The sequence below is a fragment of the Furipterus horrens genome, unplaced genomic scaffold (genome assembly GCF_987537825.1).
Source record: "Furipterus horrens unplaced genomic scaffold, mFurHor1.1.pri manual_scaffold_10, whole genome shotgun sequence".
NCBI lineage: Eukaryota > Metazoa > Chordata > Mammalia > Chiroptera > Furipteridae > Furipterus > Furipterus horrens.
Window position 1 is genome coordinate 85985469 of NW_028327180.1, and position 24345 is coordinate 86009813.

Sequence of the window (24345 nt, forward strand, 5' to 3'; positions counted from 1 at the left end):
GCCACAGAGCTCGAGTTACACAGCAGCCCACTGGCTTGAGCCAGGCACGTGACAAGAGGAAAAAAATATGGGTTTGTGTGGACTGGAGACAAGAAAACGCTTTTCTTGCCAAAGAACATCATCTCCTTAAAGCCCAGAGGAAATAGGCAGTTCAGGCCGGAGCTTGCAAGAGCACATTTGGCCACTCTGGGCTCTTTTTTTTTTTCTTTTTAAAAACTTCATCTTCTCAACTAAAGAAAATGTTGCTGTGCCATAGGAGGCAGGTTCAATAAGAGATGTGGGTATCAGATAATGTGGCAAGCACAAGGCAGGCAGTCCAAGTAGATAAAAAGGTTACTTGGACCAGAGGACCTCATTTTCTCTTTTTATTCTTTCTGTTGCTGCGGAGGGGAGGCAAGGGAGAAGAGTGCATCGGCCAATACCAGTGAGTCTAGAAAGGGGCCCCTTCGGAGGTGAATTTACATGTTCATTGAAACAGGTGAGAGTAGGATCCAGGATCCGTGACAGGACCTGGCGAGCACCTTTGAAAAAGAATGGAGCTTTTATTTTTAAATTTCTAAAAAATTATTTTTGAATAGGCAATATGTGCATCTCATATGAAATACAAAAGGGTCACAAGGGTAGACAGTAAAAAGTAAGTCTTTTTTTACTCCTCCCAGTGTTTTTTTCTATCTGTCCGGAGCTTGTTTATGTAAATGCAAGCATATGTCTGCCCCACTTCTTTGGACACAGCATACATACGTGCTAGTTCTGCTCCTTATTTTTTGTCCTAACACTCAAATGTGGAGATTGTTTTACATGGTCCCTTTAAGTGATACCACAGTCTTTTTAATTGCTGCATGCTGCCCCCTTACATAGGTGTGTCACTTTATTTGGCCAACAAAGGACGATGTTTTAGTTGTTTTTCCCTGCCCCATTCCTTGCACAATGCAAGCACTTAATAAACACGTAGTGCTTGCTCACAAATTAATTACATTCTGTACAACTTCTTCATGTTTTTCTTCATCTCTCCTTTCAGAGGTACCCATGTTTTTTGTACTGATCAAACCTTGCTACCTGATTTCCAAGGCCCACCTTAATCTAGCTGCTCTCATATAACATTATTCCTCACAATTTTCTGCTTTCTAATGCTGCAGGCATAACTGTCAAGCACAGATATTTACTGCTCACTTGCCGTGGGCAGATTAGTTTGTTTGTTTGTTTCTATTTTCTGGTATCCCTTACATTCCTGCCATTGCTTATAATGGTCCTCCCATCCAGAATGTCCTTCCTGTTCCTGTCCACTCTTTTGCCATCAGTTCTTTTCTTTCTGAACTTTTTTAGCTTGTATGGTCAACACTCTCGAGAGGAGCAGGTAATTTTTGCTATGATGATTTCAAATAGGAGCTTTATATATCTCCATGGATCTAATAGCTCTGGCAACTAGGTCCTCAGCAGAGCCTGCTAAATGAGAATCTCTCCCCAGTCTCCCCGGGTTTCTCTCCATCCTATCTTTGAGGGATTGCTCAGCTTTCTTGGTTTTATCTCTTTTACAGGAAGTGCTCTTGAGGGGTCCTGAGGCCCTGGGTGAAGGTGGGTCTGGGTTCAACCCGAGAGCTGCCACCCACCAGTTTTGTGAGCTTGGCTTCTCTGAGTCTCAGTTACCTCATTTGTACAATGAGTGAGATGGATTAGTGGATCTCTGAGGCCCCTCCCAGCTCTAAAGTATGATAATCTGGAGTTGACATTTATAACTGTTTGAATTTTTCCGGAATACACCCCCAACAAACATAGCTGCTTAGAAACTTCTGAGATATTCTGAAGCCTTTGGGTCCCATTGCTCCTAGAACATTACAGACTGTTACAGAAATCCAAAAGAAGTTTCTCAATACTGGTATTTTTGTTTGTTTGTTTGTTTAAATCACAGAGATTTTTGAGATCTGGCTGGAATGTGAGAGGTGCTGGATTTGTCGTATGTAACCGCAGGGACAGGGAGAGAGTGAGAGAAGAGAGTTTTAGAACTGACTAGAAGGTCCCAAAAGACAAGTTTTAGTTTCATCTCTTTCAACTGGCCTATTTTTTTATTTGCTCACCAATAGGAAGTGATCTATATAGCAAGGATCAACTTCTTTGTAAAGTACTGAATATTCATTTAGCAGCCTTGGAGATTTTCACAATAATAATAATAATCAAAAGATGCAGTGGCAATTAATTCTCAGTCAGAATCATCTAGCAAAAATTACCTAAATTGTTGCCTAATATTTCCATAGGCAACATTTACCATGTCTGGGAGAAGCTAGCTTTCTTATCAAAATATAGTGTAATTCAAATAAGAAAAGTAAAATGTCCCTGCCTTTAGTCCATTCTCTGTCTATAGGCGTCAAAGTAATCTTTTAAAACACCAATCAGTTCAGAACATCCTGTGAGGAAAACCTTTCTGGGTTTCCCAATGCTCTTTGAACTACAGTTTGAAAGCCTGATACCTGATACCTTGGCTCCCCTGGCCTCTCTGCTTTCTGCTCCAGCCTTATCTTGGGCGGCTTTGCCTTTGCCCTACCTCTCCAAAGCTGGCCTGGCCTTCTTTTACTATCTATCTCTTATATGCAAAACTCATTTTTCCTCTGCCCGAAATTTATTGCTCCCAATTCCTCACGCCTCTCTTCTCTCCTTGTCCCCATGTCGGCCTAAACGCACCTTCCTAGAGAGGCTGTCTTTCCTCAATCCAGTTATTCTCTGTCACTTTACCCCATTGGTTTCCTTCATGATAGTTATCAGAGTTTCTTGTTTTCCTTTTATTTCTCACTCAATCCTTATTTACTTGTTTTGCTTTCAGTCCCTTGACAACGAATGTTAAACTGCACGAAGCCAGGGACCAAGTCTGTGTCCTTCACCAGGGTCTCCTCCAGTGTCAACATGGGGCCCTGCCCAAAGTAAATGGCCCATAAACAAAACTGGATAAACACCTAATCTCATATTAGAAGACTCAAATCCTGGTCTTATCCTTCGGAGCTGGGTGACCTTAAATTATTTAATGACTTTCTGTGAAATTAGGGGAATGCCTTATTTAGAACATCTTTATGAACCCTCTCAGCTTTGGCAGTTTTAAGGTGAATTATTATTATTGATAGATTTTGAAATATTACTTTAGTAGACTCTAAGGAAGAAGGAAAATAAAAAAAAATCAAATAAGATACAAATAAAATAGATTTGTTATCTATTCCTGTATTTTGAAAAACGAACTCTGATCTTATAAGAGAAATCAGATGGTTTTTCAGGTTGTCATTGAAAGATCGAAATAATACTCAAAAGGCATAGTCATGCAATGTATTTGCTTTATATTTAGGAGAAGTTTAATAATCTGTTGATAATTTTCAAGAGTCAGAAGAAGGCTTTCCTATTATGCAGAAAAAGCAGGGACAACACACCGAGAAAGCAGGAAGTTAATCCCAGCTATACCAAGAAAAAAACCAGCTGGGTGCATTCTTCAATTGAATGTAAATATAAATATATAACCTGATAAAAGAGAGCATTACACAAAGTGACAGACCTTGGCTACTTTTGGTGGGGAGGGAGCACACCAACAATGGAATCAATCAGTTGATAGGCATCCAAGTGTGTCAGCCCTGAGGAATACAAAGGTGTCTGAGACTTGGGCTCAGAGGGTGACTTACAGTGGCACCATATGCCTGGCGTTACCTTCTTCCCCATTTTCAAAATATTTCAAACCCAAATATTTTTATTACATTTTATCTTCATACACATCTTATACTTTAAGAAATGCACCCTGTTCGATTTAGTTAGAATTGGGAATAACAAAATGTCCTGCCTAGCTAAGATTTCACCCTGGTTCTTAAGATCCATTTTACAACTAGTATTTCTCAATTTTTAAAACACCTATATCCTCCCAGTTGAGTATATTTAAGCCTTACTTTCTATGCTTTGTAGTTCAAAAACAATAGTTTTTAAAAATAAATATGAAATTACATTATTTAATATATTCTCCAATGGCCCCCTCATTTGTTTAGGGCCTTCCTCCTATTGAGAATCAGTGGTTTTGTTCTAATTTTGCACAGCGTAAGTGCAGTATAAAACCCATTGTTTACAACAAGCACTCCAACACCTCCTGAAATATAAACCATCTGCGTTTTGTATTTATCTTCAATAACCTGAGAAATAAAAACCATGTTCTGGGCGAAGGGGTTGGCGGGGTGATGTTTGTTTCCTGTTGGATTGTTTCAGTGCATACCAGGCCTGAGTGCCGCGGGAAAAAGAAATCCCAAGAAAGGATCGTGAACGCTGTTCTTCATGTGACTAGCTCCTGATAGGGCTGTCCTCTTCTGGACCTAATTGTAAGTGGGCGAAAGGATATGAGAAACCCACAGGACAAGGGGGAGTGTCTTGCCTGCCTCCTCCATCACCGTATTGCTTAACGGAAGGACAGCGGAGACAGTGGAAGTCTGCCGCGGAGCGCTAACAAAGTGTGGACATCTCAGGGGTCACAAACTGAGACCGCCAGAAACAATTATTTATTGAATACACATAACATGGTTTCCTCGGTGGGGGGTAGCTGTTTCCATTTATTAATGCAACCACCTTGTGAGATACTTACATCTCAGCGTTACAGATAAGGAGAGAGACCCTCATTTGTAGGGGAAAGGAGTTCAGAAAGTCCTTTTGATGCTGAATCCTGGGGGCCAGGGTTGGGGGGGGTCGCCCCCTGGAGAATAGATTTTGGGAATCCAGTTTGAAACTGCTGCTTAAGGCCAGCTCAGCATCCAGCCTTGGAAATGGGAGTAGGATTTTGGAGATTCCCCTTAGAGGGAAATGCTTAAAAGTAGGAAGGCCCAGTAACTTGGGGTGAGATCCTCTAGGAGCAGCATCGTGCTTTGGGCCGTCCACATCTCTCCAGGACCGGGAATCGGTAGCCGCGTGCAGGAACTCAGGGCTTTTGTCTTCTTTCGCACTGCCGACCAGCCTGGTTAAAGGATGCCGAGGACAGGCGTTGGCAAAGAGCTTTCTTTCCAAACAGGATTTCAGGGAATTAAGGAGGGTGGGGGGCCTTAGAGTCCTCCTAGGGTAGGACTGGGCCCCGTTGTTCTCTCATTGAAAATCTGTCGAGCCTGCTTAGCGTCCGTCAGGTCTCGGAGCTTCCCGGAAGGCCGGGCGACACCTGCGGTAGCCCGGAGATTCCCCCAGGGGAGCCCGCGCCCTTCAGGTTACTCAAGCAGGTCCCGGTGGGCCCGTTGCTATGGTAACGTTGCTCGCCGGGCTTCTATAGGCCGGGAGGAGGGAGGTGGGCCTTGGCGGACGTCAACCACACACTCGGTTTGGGGGGTGCTGTCCCTCCACCTGTAACTGTTTGCCTGGAAGAAAGCCGTGAGGTAGATGCTTTGTAAGTGACGGGTCGAGCGGGGCACATTAGTACAGAGTGAAGCGTCAGGATCACGCCCCACCCTCCTTCCCCCAAGCCCGCTTCTACCACAGATTTGAAGACCCTTCAAAGCAGGGGGGAGAAAGCGTTGTCATTTGGAATTTGGCCTGACCGGCCAAGTCTTCTGGTCCACACAGGCCACGCCCACCAAGGAGGGGCTGATTACAGACCACGCCCCCCCTCTGGGCGCACGGGCGGAGAACCAAAATGGAGGAGTAGGGATCTAGATTAAATTGAGTGAGCGCGACTAACTCGCGAACTCCTAGGGCGGGCCGTGTTCCGCATGCGTGCTCTGAGTCTATCCCCGCCTCGCCATTTTCGCTGCGCCCTCCTAATTTTGCGCCTGCGCGCTTCCTCCCGCGAGTTAACCGGTTGGGCGAACACGCATGAAGTCGCAGGGGCGCGCAGAAGGGGAGGAGTAGGTTTGATCAGGCGCGCGCGCGTCGGAAGTGACGCAAAAGGAGCAGGCGAGTTGGGCGAATCGAGTGGGTAGAGTGGTGCGTAAGGCCGCTCTGGGTACGAGGGCGCTCATCTCACTGGCCCGCTCGATCCTAGGAGCTGATCCGGGGCAGAGGGAAGAGAGCGCCGGGTCAGGGGCCGCAGCTCCTGTGCCGCGGAGTCAGCCCGCCAGCCCGCCAGCTGTCGCGGGCCTTGTCTGTCAGGGTAAGCGGGCGCACGCTTACCGGGAGGGGCGTGAGACGGGAGAGTTTGGGAGGCCATCCGGGCCTGTGGGAGGAAGGAGAATGGGGCGTGTTGAGAACCCGGGTGTGTGAGACGAGAAAGGCCCGCAGAAGTGGTAATACAACAGCCACTGCCACAGGGTAATGATGTTCTGGTGATGTGTGCCAAGACTTTGCAAAACCCCTTAGAAATGCTTCATTCTGTTTAACGTCTGCTGCAGTCTTCCGAGGTGTATACTATTATTAAACCCATTGTACACGTTAGGGAAACTGAAGCACGAGAGAAGTTAAGTAATTTACACAAAGCCCCACAGCTAGTCTCCGGTTTGGCTTCGAACTTAGCTCTCTCTGGCCCGCAAACAATTTTCATTGTTTTGCACAAAAGGTGGGGGTGGGGGAGGGAAGAGGGAAGTGCGTGGGCAATCCAGAACGCGGAGAGAGGGGCGACGTGAGTTTGGAACCCTTCTTGGTTCTTGTAGCCTCGCAACTTTCCGCTGCTGTTCTGCGGCTTTGTGACCCGGGGCTGTTGCTCTGGAGGAGCCGACTCACAGGCCTGGGCCTGGTGGGTGGTTTTACTGCGGTTCCGTCCAGGGTAGTGCCTTCCGACGCTGTGTTTTGGGGGACCGGGAAGACGGGGCGGCGGCTGCCGCCCGGGGTCGTGTCTAGAGAGGACCCTCTTCCAAGTTGTTGCCGTTTCTTCTGACGCGGCTCTGCGTCCTTTTCCATCTTATGCACGCGCTGCAAAGCCTTTGTTCACAAGGAGGATGTGATGCTTACGGTTGCTCATATACTTAGTTTTTAAACCAGAAAAGCCGAACATTCTTCCCAGGCTTGCTCAGGTGGCTGGATCATCAGTTGCTCTTTTATTCGAGATTTCCTGGGTAAACAAGGAGCTTTGTTTTAGAGGTGTTTCACTCTAGAGGTCGTCAGGAAGGATCTGAACGGATTTCTCTAGACACCAGCACATGGCAGGGACCTCAGTAATTCCTGGGGCGTGTGTGTGTGAGGGGGAGAGGGGGGCGTTTCATTCTTGCACAGTCTGGTGCTGGGAAACAACAGGTACCAATTAGCATTTGTCTTGTTCTTTCATATGGAGTGGAGCAGCTCATGTGGAGTCGTTTTAAAGTCGGCCTGTGAGGCAAGCATGCATGCGATCAAGTCATCCTTAAACATTGCCTCGGAAGTTGCTGCCTTGGAGAGGGCAGGCCTGTTTCTCAGTACGTCCAGCAGGCTCACTTTTTCCTTCAGCTTTGAAACTTCTTACTGTGTCTTTCGTTGTGAACTCGATGAAGTACTTAGGGTACCTTTAGGGAAGATGTTGCACCAGTGCACGTATTTGAAGGCATGGTCATTCTGCACTGCGAGGGACTCTGAGGTGCACGCACTGAGCGACTTAAAAAGAGGAAGGCTCGCCAGGGGGAACAGTGTGTTTGCGATTCCCATCCTAGGCTCATTCTGGAGCGTGTGCTCATTGAGTGGAAAGTGGCAGGCAGAATTGCTGGCAGTAATTGTTATTATTATCTCACTTTTTAACTAGCATATCCAGTAATTAATGCTAAGGTAAATATGCATAATATGATTCCTCTTCAATTTTTGAGCAGCACTGCGTTTACGGGCCTGCAAGCTGTTGTGTATTTCCTAACAGTTTCCTAGAGAAGAGTTCGGTGCAAGAATGTCTTGCATGTTTTTGCTAGTAGTTTGCTTTTGTGTTCCCCATTTGTCAGATATGTCTTTTTAAAGTTTTTAAAAAACATTTTAGCTTTTTAAAAAAGCATTCTCTTGGAAATGGAAGTCACAATGCTACCTTTTTAAATTAATGTCTCTGAATTTCAGTTTTATCTGTAAAGTGTAGAGGAAGACAGCATTGTATAAAGTTGTGAGTTTTCTCCACTTATTTTGAAGCAAAACCCCACATTGCTTATCAGTCACCTATTTTGCATTATCTAAACGATAAAGACTCGTTTTGTTTTATCTTATTTTGTTTCTTTCTTTTTAGAGAGAGGGGAGGAGAGCAAGAAAGAGAGGGAGAGAAACATCGATGTGTGGTTGCCTCTCATGCTCCCGCAACCTGGGACCTGGCCCCGCAACCCAGGCATGTGCCCTGACTGGGAATCGAACCCATGACCCTTTGTTCAGCCCTCTACAAGGACAATGTGATGTTAATGTTTTCTTATATACTTAGTTTTAAAACCAGAAAAGCCGAACGTTGATGTTTCTCTCCCTCTCTCCCTGCCTTCCCCTCTAAAAAGAAAGAAAACCTTTAAAAAAAACAGTTTTGCTCTAAAATAGTATGCTGTCACATCTGCAGCAGCCTCATACATCTGGTGCTTGTAGAATCTTTTGATAGCGTCATTTTTCTTGTACTGGATTTAATCTTGTGTTGTTTTGTACCGTTCGATATTGCACAAGTTCGTAGCCTGGGAACAATGGGCTATACACTGTGTAGCCAGATGTAAAGTGTGCCATCTGGGTTTGTGTAAGTGAACTCCACGATGTTCGCACAACTGTGAAATTGCCTAATGATGCGTTTGTGCTTCTCATAATGTATCTCTTACGTGGCTCGTGGCTATTTTTATCAAGTGGCCCCAGTTGTCTCTTTTTGTGATAACAGCCATTTTGATTATTGTAACAGCTTTATTGAGGTATAATTTGCATATTATAAAACTTGCCTATTGTAGACAGTGCTTCTAAATGAATTTTTCAATTATTGTAATTGAGGTTGGGAACATTTCCATCACCTCAATAAGATCCTTATGCCCATTTTTCATTAATCCCCGTTCCAGTCCCCATTCCTGTCCCCATCCCAATGCTGTGATCTATGTTCTGTCTTGATAGGTTTGCCTTTTCTGCTTATTCCATACAAATTCCATTATGATTATTCATTAGAAATCACAAAATAGTTATATATTTTAAAGATTTTATTTATTGATTTTAGAGAGAGGTGAAGGAGGGGAGAAAGAGAGGAGGAGAAGCATCAATGAGCGAGGGAGACATCCATCAGTTGCCTCTCATACATGCCCAACCATGACCTGAACCCACAACCCAGGCATGTGCCCTGACCAGGAACCAATCTGGTGACCTCTCCCTTTCTGGGATGATGTCCAGCCCACTGAGCCACACCAGTCAGGGCAAAATGGTGATATTCTGTCATTTCATATTCATTTGCTAGTTGTATAACTTCTGAAGATAAATCCTCAGTTATTTGATTACTTCGAAGTACAGTTAATATTGGAGGAGCATGGAGAAGAAATGCAACAGCCATCTGCCTTCACCTGTAACAAGTGCGGCAGGGATTGTCACTCCCGAGTCGGACTGCACAGCCATTCTCGCCGGTGCAGATAGACTCTCAAGAAGCTACGTCATCGTCTCTCGAGAGGGACGGCTGCCGCCGCCGCCGACGACAGTTAATATAAGAAAGACAAGATACAATTTAAAAATACTAAGTCGATTCACTAGCATTCCCCAGTGGTGACCAATTTAGCTTTTTTTTTTTTTAGTTCATTATGCACTCATGGATTTAAACCTGAGAAGTTAAAAATTTTTTTTTAATCATGACCTGAAGACATTTTTTATTGCTTGTAGAGAGGAAGGGAGAGGGAGACATTGATGAGAGAGAGAGAGCGAGAGAGAGAGAGCAAGAGAGAGAGAGAGAGAGCGAGAGAGAGAGAGCAAGAGAGAGAGAGAGAGAGCGAGAGAGAGAGAGCAAGAGAGAGAGAGAGAGAGAGAGAGAGAGAAGCATCGACCAGTTGTCTCTCATAAACACTCCCAACTGGGAATTGAACCGGCAACCTAGGTATGTGCATGTGCCCTGGCTGAGAAGCGAACCTTTTGGTTACAAGATGATGCTCCAGCCAAGTCAACACTGGCCAGGGCCTATCTGGGAAGTTTTAATAGACTGTAGTAATTGTCCATTATGATTGTTCATACTGTCTTTGACCAGACTGTGAGATTGTCTTAGCTGGGGAACCTGGTTCTAGAGGTTTAATGTAAATACCTAATTGTCCCCCTTTTAAGCCTGTTCTTTGCTGCTTGGAGGCCAAAGGGATTTTTTTTTTTGCTTGGGTCCCTTTTGTTGCTTTTGCTTTTATGGAAACATCTCTAGGAGATACTTCCCCTAAAGTTATTTATGGTTGTGTTTGAAATGACACCAAAAAGGAAGTGCATTGTTTCAGTTAGAGAAATAAGGAAGCTAAGTGGTACTAACCTAACATCAATGGACATAGCATGGTTTAAGGCCCTTTTGCTGGTTTAAGTGAGGTTTAGAACATAAAATTCTGAGTCCCGACATTTTCTTAATTATGGTCAGATATTAAAGTTCACACTCTGTCTGAAGTTATGCCCTTTTCTGATGTTCTTTATTTGTTCATTTGCAAGCCTTTTATTCATGCCCATTGTGTACAGAATGAAAAGAAGAATGGATTCTACCTTTAAGGAGTGCCCATGTATATTTGTTAGGTAGATACCAGTCTAATTAAATTTCAGAGTAATAATGGGAAGTCTGCTATGATTTCAGAGAAACATGTTGAAGTGTAGAGTACCGTAAATAAATGGAATCTTAAAAGGCTGCCAGCAAAACAACAGATTGATATCTTAGAAGTTTCTCAGAGAAGCTGCTCTCTCCGTGAAGCACACCTGTGCCTTTCCTGCGTCCCCTCCTGCAACCTCGCTCTCATAAAGTCCAAGGGCCTTCTTTTGCCTCTGAAACTAGTTTCCTGAACCCACTTCCACAGCTCACTTATTCTACTCCTGTGACTTTCTAAGTAAACTTTTCCTTGTATTTGAGTCTTGGCTCTGAATTCTTTCTTAGCCAAGAACTCAAGGGCCGAGGTTGCTGGACCAAGGTCTGATCTGACTCCATCTGTCTAACACCGGGTACCATTTTGCCGTCAACAGTTGGATCTTGGGCACATGTAATATAAAATTCTAGTCATTGTTTACATTTGTTTGTTTAGCTGATAAAAGATCTCTTAACAAAGAGGGGATGGTGCGAAAACATCAACAGAGAGAGCTCTTATCAGAGGTTAATTAGGGCTTTCAATTAGGGAACCAAACTAAGGATCCTTTTAGCATTCAACTAGGCATTCTCCTTGATTTAGAAGAATCAGACTACACCCACATCTCATCTAGCTAACAAAAAGAAATATTTTACTTTAATACCGACCTCCTGGTGGGCTTAAGTCAACACAGACAAGCAAGATGAGAATCATCAGTCTCAGAACCACACTGAAGAGACCACTGTCCCCAAGTTACCATCACAGTCGTTTTTTAACACTAGAACAGTTAGAACAATGCATGGCTTGTTTGCTGCTCTTTGATCAGTAGAAATTATTAGTAAGCCCATGGCCAATTTTAAGAGTAAAAAAAAAGGCAAGTCACAGGAGGAAATTTTCTACCTAATAACGGGACTAATTCAATTTTTAGGAAGTTTTATGAAGTCCTACATTGCCTTGTGTATTTCATCTGTATCATGAATGCAGCCCCCTCTTTGCCTCTGTTTTAAAGAAGAAATAGTTCTTTCCTCCTCTTCCAATTAATTCATGGTCAGACTGCTTTAAAAACTAAATGCTCCTACTAGTCAATAAGAAAAAGTACACAATGCTGAAATAGCATTGCTGTTCTCTACAAACTGAGAGACTAGCCATGGATAAACAGAATTTTTTAACCCAAGTAACATCCACAAGAATCTAATTCTGACTAGGACACTTACAAAGAGGATCGAAACTTAAATTAGTCCCAACAATAAAAAAAAGAAAAAAAAGTTCCTCAGAGAAATAATGACACCTGGGAATGCCAGTTTTGTTTTCCAAGTTCTTATTGAAAAGTAGAAAGCAAAGATTTTCCTTGCTCTGTCCTTTTGAAGACAGTCACGCTCCTTTTACTGTTTATAGGAACTTTCCTGAGTATGTGCACTGGCGCCCACTCTCACGTTGTGTTGAGAATCCATGTGGTGGGGTTGCCTTTAAGTAAATGCCCTTATGGTAACTTCCTTTTAGGCTATTTATAACTAAGCATCTAATGTTGAGTTTGCTAAAATAACAGCGTTACTCTGAGGCTAAACCATGTTGAGTTTTTATTTTGGGGAATACTGTTCCCTCCATAATTTTCTATCAGAGTATATACCATAAGTCATTTTAAAAAAAAGATTTTATTTATTTATTTTTAAAGAGAGGGGAAGGGAGGGAGAAAGAGAGGGAGAGAAACATTGATTAGTTGGCTCTTGCACATGCCCCAACCTGGAGATTGAACTTGTAACCCAGGCACGAGCCTGACCGGGAATCGAACTTGGTGGCATTTTGGTTTGCGGTATGACTGCCAACCCTCTGAGCCACACCAGTCAGGGCAGTCATTATGTTTTTGATTGGACTGTTTATACCTGCACTTACATATCTTTTAAAAATTATATTTTATTGCATATACTGTTATAGATTTCCTGATTCCCCCCCCCCTTTGCCCCCCTCTACCCAGCACCCCACAACCCCTCAGGCAATCCCCCCACCATTGTTTGTCCATGGGTCATGCTTATAAGTTCTCTGGCTGCTCCATTTCCTATCCAGTACTTTACATCCCCATGGCTACTCTGTACCTACCTGTTTGTACTTCTTAGTCCCCTCACCTCTTCACCCATCCCCCCACACACCTCTCCCATCTGGCAACCACCAGATGCTCTTCATATCCATGATTCTGTCTCTATTCTTGTTTGCTTAGTTTGTTTTTGACATCAGTTATTGATAGATATGTATTTTTGCTATATTATTGTTCATAGTTTTGATCTTATTCTTTTTTTTTTTTTTTTTTGCATTTCCATACTTTACATTTTCTTCTTTTTCTTAAATAAGTCCCTTTAACATTCCTTATAATAATTGTTTTGTGATAATGAGCTCCTTTAGTTCTTGTCTGGGAAGCTCTTTATCTGCCCTTTGATTCTAAATGATAGCTGTGCTGGGTGGAGCAATCTTGGCTGTAGATCCCTGCTTTTCATCACTTTGGCTATTTCTTGCCAATTCCTATAGCTTGCAGAATTTCTTTTGAGAAATCAGATGACAGTCTTATGGGACCTCCTCTGTAGATAACTAACTACTTTTCTCTTGCTGCTTTTAAGATTCTCTCTTTATCTTTAACCTTTGGCATTTTAATTATGATGTGTCTTGGAGTGGGCCTCTTTGCATCCATCTTGTTTGGGATTCTGTGCTTCTTGGACTTGTATGTCTATTTCCTTTGCCAAATTAGGGAAGTTTTCTTTCACTATTTTTTCAGATAGATTTCCAATTTCTTGCTCATTCTCTTCTCCTTCTGGCACCTCTATGATGCAAATGTTGGAAGGCTTGAAGTTGTCCCAGAGGCTGCTTATACTAACCTAATTTTTTGGATTCTTTTTTCTTCTTGCTGTTCTGATTGGTTGTTTTTTGCTTCCTTGTGTTCCAAATCATTGATTTGATTTTCAGCTTCATTCACTCTACTGATGTTTCCCTGTAAATTGTTCTTTATTTCAATTAGTGTATCCTTTGTTTCTGATCTGATCTTTTTTTATGCAGGTCGAGCTCCTCCCTAAGCTCCTTGAGCATTGTTATGTCCTTGCTCAGACCAGCCATTCATATGGAAAAGCAGCTTGGGAGGGCCCGTAAGTTGGGTGGGGCAGAGTCTGTGGGGGATTTCCAGGGTGGGTCAAACAGTTAACCTGGTTGATGGAGTCTCAGATATGGAACCAGCTTGCTGGCTCTGTTGAGGGAGGGTTTAGAAAAGGGACAGTGGCCTCTGCTGCCTTGATCCAGACATTTCGGTTCCTCCCTGTATGCCACTGGTGCCCTTCAAGCTGCTACCGGGTGCTGGAGCTCAGAGGGAGTGAGTCTGAGTATGTGAGTCCATGTGTGGGTTCTTTAAGAGGATCTGCATGGGGCTCCTGCAGTTTCTTCCACCAACTCGTCCCTGCTGATTTGCAGCCAGCTGTCTTCGGTATCTTGATTGTCGAATTGCTGCTTGGTTTCTTTACAGTATTATGTGTTTAAAAGTAGACGTTAATAACTCAAATTCAGATATTTCTTGTGGTTGTTAAGGTTGAATTTAACAAGTGTTTTACCACTTAAATCCCTATTTGCACAAATCTAAGGAGGCTCCATATTAAGTTCCTCAATTGCCTCTACTATTTGACTTCTGAATTGTAGGGAAAAAGAATTTCTCTTTTGGAGGATGGAGGGGGGGAGTACCATATCCATATCCATCATATAGGTGTAAAGACTTTTAAGTGTGAGAGTTTAGGTCCACATTCCTGCAGGCTTTCAGAGGTCCCAGGTACATTTAAACTGGCTAAAGTTTTATTCCTTTAGGAATGTTTCCACGGTTTGGTTTCTGAGCCAAGTGCTGGGAAAGTTATAGATAAGGGCATATGTGTGGTCACAGGGGACTCTTAGTCCCTAGGTGTTCTGGAGAGGGCTCAAAACTGGTTAGGGTAGTGATTTTACTTCTGTGCTAAAGGGAAGCTTGGACAAAAGTTTCTCCCAGTTTCTTAATTTCAGTTTCTTTAGGTTAAAGAAATGTGAGTGTGTGTGTGTGGAGAATAAATACTGTAATAGTCTTAATATCTTAGCTTAAATTGGTGAAGTGATGATAAAATATTGTTTTAATGCCTTTGTTTTATTGACATAACTGTGTGATTGCGAAATGTGTTTTTGAATCTAGATCGGATCAACCGTTGGCTTGCCCTCTGTCATAGTCAGCTGAAAGTGACTTCTGAAGTTTCTTCAGGATGCCTGCAGCACTTGTGGAGAACAGCCAGGTTATCTGTGAAGTCTGGGCCAGCAATCTAGAAGAAGAGATGAGGAAGATCCGAGAAATTGTGCTCAGTTACAGTTATATTGCGATGGTAAAGGGTTCTACTCTACTCTGTTTGACCCACCTTCGGGGATGGATTTAGGGAATATTTAATAGGAGATTTTGAAATAAATACACTAAAGTGGTGGTAAATTAAACATGATGGAAGGTTATATTCCTTTTATGAAACATCAAGGTAGCCAATATGTCCGAGAAGGATGTAACCTCAAGTGTCTTAGATATTTTGTAATGTTACTCTGTGTTTGAAAGTCTAAAGCAGAAGTATGTCAGCAACAGGGCACATCTATCCCTTAGATATGGTAAATGTGTATAGTATTTAAAACAATTTAAAAAAATTAGTTGCCAGTGTTTAAAACTCAAGAGACCTTACTTAAATTCCAAATTTTTGCCATCTCTGGAAAAATTGGAAGATGTGGCAATATGGGGTCCACATTTCTGCCTGACGTTGAGTGGCTGTGTATCATGGTGATATCAAGGGCCTCTTAGGGGAGGCACGTACTCTAGTTTGCTTCAGCCCCCATTACTTGTAACCGTTTTCATACCCAGTTTCCTTTATTTCTTTACATGAGCTGTTGGAGTTTGACTCTTGGTGTAGAGATTATAGAATTATTCTTTAGGCTGGCATTTAGCATTCTCTATGATCTTGTTCTTTTTACTCAAACTAAACGTGGTTCTTTATTGTATTTTTCTGAATGGCATTTTCACTTCCCTATTTTTTTATTTTTATTCGTCTATTGTCCTCAACCTAGAATATTAAGAAATTTTTTTCTTTTATTGATTCTAGAGAGGGGGAAGGGAAGGAGAAAGAGAGGGAGAGAATCATCAGTGTGAGAGAGAAACATTGATCAGTTGCCTCTCGTATGTGTCCCGACTGGGGACCGTACCCACAGTCCAGGCATGTGCCCTGACAGGGAATCAACCCAGGGACCTTTGGGTTTGCGGGACGATGCCCGACCAACTGAGCCACACCTACCAGGACTAGAATATTCTTAATTGCCTGTATACCTGCCTATTGTTAGTCACCTACTTCTATTCATATCTTACGTAGGCTCTGCTACTTGCTGTGCAAAGTTTCCTGATTTTAGTGCTTCTGTAGATGTCAGCAAGATCAGTATTTTTAGATTTTTCTGTCCAGCCTTGGGGCTTGTCACCTAACTTTTATAAATTGAGGTAAAAATTTTGTTTACGAATCAACAATTCAGCATCCAGTATTTTGTGAAACCTAATGATGAGAGATTTTTTTCACTTTTCCAGGACACAGAATTTCCAGGTGTTGTGGTACGACCAATTGGTGAATTTCGTAGTTCCATAGATTACCAGTATCAGCTTTTACGGTGCAATGTTGACCTTTTAAAAATTATCCAACTGGGCCTTACGTTCACGAATGAGAAGGGAGAATATCCTTCTGGGATCAACACTTGGCAGTTCAACTTCAAATTCAACCTTACGTAAGTGTCAGACACTTCTGAGTGTTATTCTTAGATCTGCTACATTTGTGTAGACTGATGTCTAAGTAAATTTATTAATTTTAAGTTTTGTTTCTGCTGAACCCAGGTAAGGGTTTGTCGGAGCAGAGGATGCAATAGAGAATCTGAGAAAGTAAAGTTCGTATTAAAGCATTACAAGCCAACAATAAAAAGACAAATAATCCAATTAAAAATGGGCAAAAGATCTGAATAGACATTTTTCCAAAGAAGTTATGCAAATGGCCAGTAAGCCAATGAAAAGATGCTCACAATCATGTCACTAGAGAAATGCAATCCAAAAACCACACTGAGATACCACTTCACACCTGCTAGGTGGCTATAATAAAAAAGACAATAACAAATGTTCATGAGGATGTGGAGAAATTAGAATACTCATCCACTGTTACTGGAAATGTAAAATGATACAATCTCCTGGAAAACAGTTTGACTGTTCCTCAACGGGTTAAACGTGGAGGTACCATATGACCCAGCAAATTCACTCAGACATATGTCCAAGAGAGATGAAAATAAACATCCATGCAAAAACTTGTATGCGAACATTTATAGCAGCAGTATTCATAAAGACTGAAAAGTTGAAGCAACCCAAATATCTGTGAACCGACAAATAGATAAACAGTATATCCATGGAATTGTATGTTACAGAGCAGTAAAAAGAAATGAAGTACTGATATATGCTGTACACGGATGAACTTTGATAACATGCTAAGGGAAAGAAGCCAGTTACAAAAGGCCCCATATATGATTGTTTATTTGAGCTGTCCAAAATAGACACATCTACAGAGACATTAAATAGGTCCGTGGTTTTTAGAGCAGGGGGTAGGAAGTTTATGGGATAATGGGGAGGGATTTCATTAATGGCAAGAGGGTTTCTTTTTGAGGTAATGAAATAATTTATAATTGATGGCAGTGGTTGCATATCGGTGCTTTAAAAAACTATTGAATTGTATACTTTAAATAAGTGAATTTTTGGTATGTGGATTATATCTCAATAGGGCTATTTAAAATTAAGTCAGTTTCCCAGTTAAGAGATTAGTGTTTGAATGGAAGCTATACTATTTCTTCACTGGTTGACTTTGGGTCAGTGATTTCTCCTTTTGTAATTCAGTTTTCTTATCTGTAAAAGAGGGTTATTACTGTTTTTCATAATAAAAATAAGGTACAGAGTAGGTGCTAATCAAAGGTAGTTGAAACTGAAGCCTGTCTGGTATTGGGACAATTTTGATGTAATTTTTAAAAATATGTGGTTAAAAAAGTAAAATTATTGTCTGTGCACTCTTGTGAAACAGACCTCCAGAAATTTTTTATCTTGCCAATCTGAAACTTTATACCCATTAAATAACAAGTCCCTTATTCCTCACCCCCAAGCTCTTGGTAATCACCAAACTGCTTTGTTCAGATGGAATCATAGAGTGTCTGTTGTTTTATGACTGGCTTATTCCACTTACTATAAAGTCATCAAGGTTCATCCATGATGTAGCCGTAGCAGAATTTCCTTCCTAAAATTGAATTGTATGTATGTACCACATTTTGTTTATCCATACATCTGATGGACATTTGGGTTGTTTCCACCTCTTGACTACTGTAAACAAGGGCTGCTATGTACATGGATATGCAAATATCCCTTTGAGACCCTGTTTGCAATTCTTTTGGTTGTATGCCCAGAAATGGGATTGCTGGATCACATGGCAATTCTTTTTTTAAGTTTTTAAAGGTGATACAATTTTTAAGGGGAAAACTGGGGGGAGAGTGTGATTTTGCTGATTGTTTGAGGTGGTGTTAGTGTATTTCTTATTGGGCTCCAGTTCTTTAAACCAATAAGAACAGATAATACATTTGATCTTAGCCAAAAAGCCGAGAAGCGATTGGGCCCCAGTTCTTTAATACTGCTTTGTTTAACGAGGCACCAGGAGCATTTGATAGCTCAGGAATAATTTTTTGATTATTGTCCATGTGTTTTGGAGATTTCTTTAAGTTTCAAAGAATAATTTTGGCAGATAATCTAGATATTCCTTTAACTGCATTATTTTAGTCCATTGCCAAAGCCAGTTATTTATACCGTAATGATAATATAATGTGTAAAATAATGTAATGTTTTTATTGCAGGGTTTGTATGTTTAGAATAATGTTTATTTGAGGTGGAATAAGAGATTATAATTCTAGTTTTAATTTAGTGGAAAAAAAATTGTGGCAGTTTTCTTTCTAGTTGTCTCACCTAAGTTTATGTGAAAAGCAAAAGAAAGGAAAGCAGTGAAACCCAGTGGAAAATAAGTTATTTTGTGTTATTCTAAATTGTCCTTGTTTAAATTAAGGGGTATACCTGTACAGTGAAATATTATGTCAGAGGTGCAAATGCTCACTCCTTGTGTTACATCACCCATCAGCTAAGAAGTGAACCCCTTCTTTTTCAGAGAGGACATGTACTCCCAGGACTCCATAGACCTGCTTGCTAACTCGGGGCTGCAGTTTCAGAAGCACGAAGAGGAAGGCATTGATACGTTGCACTTTGCAGAGCTGCTTATGACGTCGGGGGTGGTTCTCTGCGACAACGTCAAATGGCTTTCATTTCACAGGTCAGCCCCGGGGAACGTGTGTCTCTTGATTTGGGAGCAAGGGATTGAATTCTCGTGTTACTTTTGAAGTCTTTTTTTTTTTTTTTTTTTAATTTATTTCTGATTGTTTTTCTGTTATTTTTGAAGTCTTACTGGCTCTCTTCTGTTGGTCACTAGCAGTTATGAAGTTGAAATGGTAACTGTTACTTATGTTTTTCAAAACGCACTTTGGAGGTCATGCTGGTTTGTCACACCGTATTGGGCTCTATCGTGTGCTGTCAGTGGGTGTATTCTGAGTGGAAATATGAGGGTGGGGAGGGCCGAAGCACTTGGTTGTCTTTTTCTTACCTTTTAAGTGGCTGGCCTGGAGCTTCCCCTGTGTTTGAAAGCCAGATTCTCTTTAGATGCTACTTATCCTTTTCAGTACTTCTGAATTTTTGATGAATAAAGCCCACATTCATCATCCCTTGGGTCTTCTTATATATCTTACATACTAGTCTATGTTATTTTTTAATGGAAAGTTCAGATTACGGTAGGATAAACTACTTTGGAAGACTGAAAGGTAGCATCATACATAATCTTTGAGAAATAAAGTGGTTGAACACTGGGGCCTAGTCACTACTTCTTTTTTACCTTAGTACCTCCTTCTCTCCTTGCAGTGGCTATGATTTTGGCTACATGGTAAAGTTACTTACAGATTCTCGTTTGCCAGAAGAGGAACATGAATTTTTTCATATTCTGAACCTTTTCTTCCCATCTATTTATGATGTGAAATACCTGATGAAGAGTTGCAAAAATCTTAAGGTACAATGTTTTTCTTAATACTAGTAACAACAGCAACGAAAAACCAAAAAAAGCAAACTTATCATTTTGCTTTATTTGTTTAGCACATATTCTTGAGTGCCTGCTAGGTGCCAACATTGTGCTAGACAGGCTGTGTATAGAGCTGATTGGCACAGGAATTTTTGTGGTAACTGTCTTTAACCTGGGCATGAAGGGAGTCCCTCTGCTTCTCTCATCCTAAGACAGGCTTTCTTCACTTAAGGTCCACGGAGCAAGTGAAACAGTTGGTAACATGCAATATACATGCATTTTGCCAGGAATGGGGTCGGTAGTGTACCCGACTCTAAGACTAGAGGAGTTCTTTACCCCTTAGACCAGCAATTTTCTACCCGTGCGCCGCAAGAATTTTTAGAACATGCAGTACCTGAAGATTTAGTCAGGGACCTCTTCCCTTAAGACTGCCAAATAAAAACTACGCCCTGTCTGGGCAGCTTGGACAGACAGCTTCAGAACTTAATGACATAAGAGGTTTGCTGTCTTGAATTAGATTGGCATTTATCATTTTTTAAACCTTGTTTTACAGCAGTTAAGACTTTATAGGGTAGAAATCTGACAAAATTAATGATAAAGAAAGGAATGAAAAGTGGGATACAATACAATGTATCATTTGGAGGGCTAGGGTAAGGCCTGTTCCCACTTCTCATCACCAAAAGGAACTCCGGAATGGGTGTGGTTGAGTCCTGTAGAGGAGTGTTGGGTCAGTGATATTATCTCTGCTTTCCTCTCATCGGTCTCCAGGGAGGTCTTCAGGAAGTTGCGGACCAGTTGGATTTGCAGAGAATCGGAAGGCAGCATCAGGCAGGCTCAGATTCCCTGCTGACGGGAATGGCGTTCTTCAGGATGAAAGAGGTAAGGCCAGGGAGAGATGTATGCCCTCTGTGGGCTGAGGATTGTTGAATGTTTATAGTTTCTGTTGGAAGTTGACCACATCAGAAGCAGTTTTTTTATTTTGTTTTTTTGTTTTTTTAATATATTCAATGTATTGAATGTCGTTTGGGAAGCAAAGAAGCATTCCGAAATGGAGGCCACTCGGCACGCCTAGTCTAGAAGTGTATTTGGTGTTCTTAGCAGCTCTAATTGTTGCAATTATTTGTTTTTCTTGATTTCTATAATGTGAACACATTTGCTAGACCAACCACTTAGTCCACAGCTAACATCATACTCAACAGCTTTTCCTCTAAGGTCAGGAGCAAGACAAGGATGTCCACTCTTACCACATTTATTCAGCATGGTATTCAAAGTTCTAGCCAGAGCATTTAGGTGAGAGAAAGAAACTGAAAGGCATGCAGATCAAAAAAGAGGAATTAAAACTATTACTGTTTCCAGATGACACGATGTTATTATATATGGAAACCTTAAGGACTCCAACAAAAAAAACCATTAGAACTAATACAGTAAAGTTGCAGGATACAAAATCAATGTGCAGAATTCTGTTGTGTTTCTGTATACTAATAATGAACTTCCAGAAAGAGAAATTAAGAAAACAGTCCCCTTTACAATTGCATCAAAAAGACCTGTACACTGAACACTGTACGACATTGATGAAAGAAATGCAGATGCCACGAGCGAGTGGGAAGCTGTTCTGTGCTCATGGATTAGAGGAATTAACATTGTTAAAATAGTCCATACTACCCAAAGCAGTCTACAGATTCAAGTGCAATCTCTATAGAATTCCAATGGCCTTTTTCACAGCAATAGAGCAAACAATTTGTATGGAACCACAAAAAACTCCAAACAGAGCAATCTTGAGAAAGAACAAAGCTGGAGGCATCATTCTTCCTGATTTTGCCCCCTGAAGTACAATACTTTTGGCAATGTCTGGAGACATTTTTTGTCGTCACATCCTGTGGGAGTTCGGGCGGCAATGTGCTACTGGCCAAGGATGCTGCTAGACCTCATACAATACTACAATACACTGGACAAGCTATCCCCCACCCCATCAAAGAATTATCCTGCCTAGTAGTGCCAAGGTTGAGATAGCACCCTGTTATAAGTGCTTAATGCCCATGATCTTACTCATGACAGCCTATTACATTACTCTTTTATAGATAGGGAACAGTGGCTTAAGGAGAGATGAAGTGATTTTCTTAAGGTCATGTGGTCAGTCTGTAAAGCCCAAGCTCTTAACTGTTGCACTGTGTATTAAAAGAGAGGGACAAAACGGGACATTTGTCCTAAACAGCAGCAGCTGCAGCAACCCAGGGATCCCGGCAGTAAAAGAACTCCTGGAAAAATAGAAGTCTGTTCAGAAAGGAGCATGAAAAGGTTTGGTGCCTTTATGGAATTAGTTTCTAGTTGGCTAGATTTTCAGGGCACTAAGAAAGCTGGGAGGTGTTGATGGGATAGTATTGAGATTTGACATGATTCTTGGCATGACTCTTACTACGGGTTCTCTGTCCCATTCTGCAGTTATTTTTTGAGGACAGTATTGATGATGCCAAGTACTGTGGGCGACTCTATGGCCTGGGCACGGGGGTGGCCCAGAAGCAAAATGAGGACGTGGACTCTGCTCAGGAGAAGATGAGCATCCTGGCGATCATCAACAACATGCAGCAGTGACGGCCGTGGGGCTCTGCAGAGCGGGCCCGGCCCCAGTGGTGCTTACCGTGTGCTTTCCTTCCTCCCCAAGAGAGACGCTGCTTGTGAGCAAACTACTTACCCTCTGCATTGAGCAGAAAGACAATTTTGTTTTACGGAAGACAAAAGAGGTCTTTTAGATCTGGAAGAGATGAGTTTGCTCTGCATTTGTGAACAAGTCTTACCTATTCCTCATCCCCAGGCCTCTTCTCCAGTTGCCTCCTGCCACCAGCATCCATGGCTCATTTGACACCTTTTAAAATATCCAGGACAAGTGAGAAACAAACTAGTAAAATGTATATAACTCTTACCTGTTGTCATTCTTTTTCTTTTAAATTTGTTGCTAATCTCTGAGGATGAAGACTTATCACTATGATTCTCAGCTGAGCTGAGGGCTTCCAGGAAAAGTGGAACAAAATGGTATCCTTAAGTGTGGGTGATAGGTGTTGAGTCTTTTCCTTTCTTTCTTCCTCTTTTTTTCCCCTAAGACTTCTTGAGGACATTTGCTTTCCTCACTTTGTTAAGTCTTTTTTTTTATATACTGTTATACGGAAATTACACACTCAGTGCTGAAATTTGAAGACTAGGTAATGAAAACTTCATAAAATAAATTCTGCTGAATCTATCTACTCTTTATTCATGAGGAACACCAGAGTGGGTATTAAATTAACCACTTAAGTGTCTTTATGACACTGAGATTTGCTGTCACATGTGCATCATTTGAAATAATTTGTTCTCATATAATAAAATCATGGATTTGATTCTGAAGGAAATTAGTTAAGATCAGATTTTTGGATTATTAAGATGTTGTGATTTCAGATGGCCATTTCTATTCTCCCGCCTTGCCCCTCTGTTTTCCCTACTTTTCCTTTCAGTAAACCTGATAAGAAGGTAGGGAGATGGAATAATGTGAGTGCTAGGAATGTGAATCTTTAGAAAGTTTTAGTGGTTCATATAAACAGAGCGGTAAGGAATTTGGTTGAGTTCTCTTGGAGTAATATCGCGCAACTGTGGTACAAAGCTCATAACTGATTTTTCCTCCCCCCTAAACTAATCATTTAAAAAGTACATTGTATTTTCTTTTGAATGACTACAGTATAGACATTTTGAAAAACCAAAAACCCATTTGCAATGGTGGAAAAGAAAACTGATAACTCACTGAAGTGGATGAATAAATAATCTTGCATTTTAAAAGCTTATAGAAACTCAATTTTGAAACGATTCAAAAATGTCAAGTATTATAAGCTGGTATTTAAGATGCTTGTAAATATATTTATGTTTTTAATTTTGTATAATAAAGATTTCTTTTTAACCACTGGCATGAAGGTTTGGTCTTTTATAGTTGTGAATTTCTGGCTCTAGAAATGGATGTTTGCGCTCAGTAACAGAAGCATTTTGTCTGTCCCCAAACTCGTGCCTCCATTTCCAGCAAGTTGGCTTGCATACAAAATGTTTCACTTTGAAGGAAGCTCTTAATGAGCAGCTGTGTAAATGGAATCATCATTTCATACTCATTGCTGATTATTGGGCCTTCTTGGAAACCAGTTATAACTCTTATTTTTTGGGGCCAGTCCATTATATATGGTGAATTAACTTGTTAGTGGAATTCTTGTATAGAAATTGAACTTCTGATACCCTCAGAACTTAGTTTCTAACCTTTTCTATTGGCACAAAAATGTGGGGTTATAAGTCAGGTACAGGAGCAGGTCTAGGATTTTGACTGGGATGTTCACATGTAGGATATTTATTACTGAGATTTGCAGTCAAAGCAGCCTAAGCCAAGTGGTTCTCAGCCAAAGTACTTTGGTGTGCTAGTGACTGAGTTCTGCACAGATGTCTCCGGATTTGAATTAAAATAGGAATTATCTTTGCCACAATTGAGGACAGACTTGCTGACTTGTCAGGAGGAATGTTGAGTAATTCAGTGTTGAGTGGGGCTCTGGTCATTTACTGCATGGGAGAGATAAGAGCTT

General features: G+C 41.4%; 1 protein-coding gene, 1 long non-coding RNA gene and 1 pseudogene across 4 annotated transcripts; 1 reads left to right on the forward strand and 2 right to left on the reverse strand.

Moving 5' to 3' along the window:
• Positions 1-4483: 4483 nt before the first annotated feature.
• Positions 4484-5827, reverse strand: LOC150000910 (uncharacterized). Its single transcript, XR_016513330.1, has 2 exons — positions 5459-5827; positions 4484-5342 (listed from the first exon to the last, which is right to left on the reverse strand). It is a non-coding gene; the product is annotated as an uncharacterized LOC150000910 (long non-coding RNA).
• A 50-nt stretch (positions 5828-5877) lies between these two features.
• CNOT8 (CCR4-NOT transcription complex subunit 8) lies at positions 5878-23691 on the forward strand. Of its 3 annotated transcripts, none has more exons than XM_090288478.1 (7): positions 5878-6073; positions 14764-14947; positions 16171-16364; positions 18812-18973; positions 19612-19756; positions 20534-20644; positions 22205-23691. In XM_090288478.1, the coding sequence occupies exons 2-7, from the start codon at positions 14831-14833 to the stop codon at positions 22352-22354; spliced, it is 879 nt and encodes a 292-aa protein (XP_090144604.1). In that variant the 5' UTR covers positions 5878-6073; positions 14764-14830; the 3' UTR covers positions 22355-23691. The 3 variants fall into 3 exon arrangements, with proteins under 3 accessions (XP_090144604.1, XP_090144606.1, XP_090144605.1); XM_090288479.1 differs by lacking the exon at positions 5878-6073 and adding an exon at positions 9815-9883; XM_090288480.1 differs by lacking the exon at positions 14764-14947 and having other exon boundaries at positions 5980-6073.
• LOC150000912 (U2 spliceosomal RNA) lies at positions 18169-18266 on the reverse strand (annotated as a pseudogene).
• Positions 23692-24345: the final 654 nt, after the last annotated feature.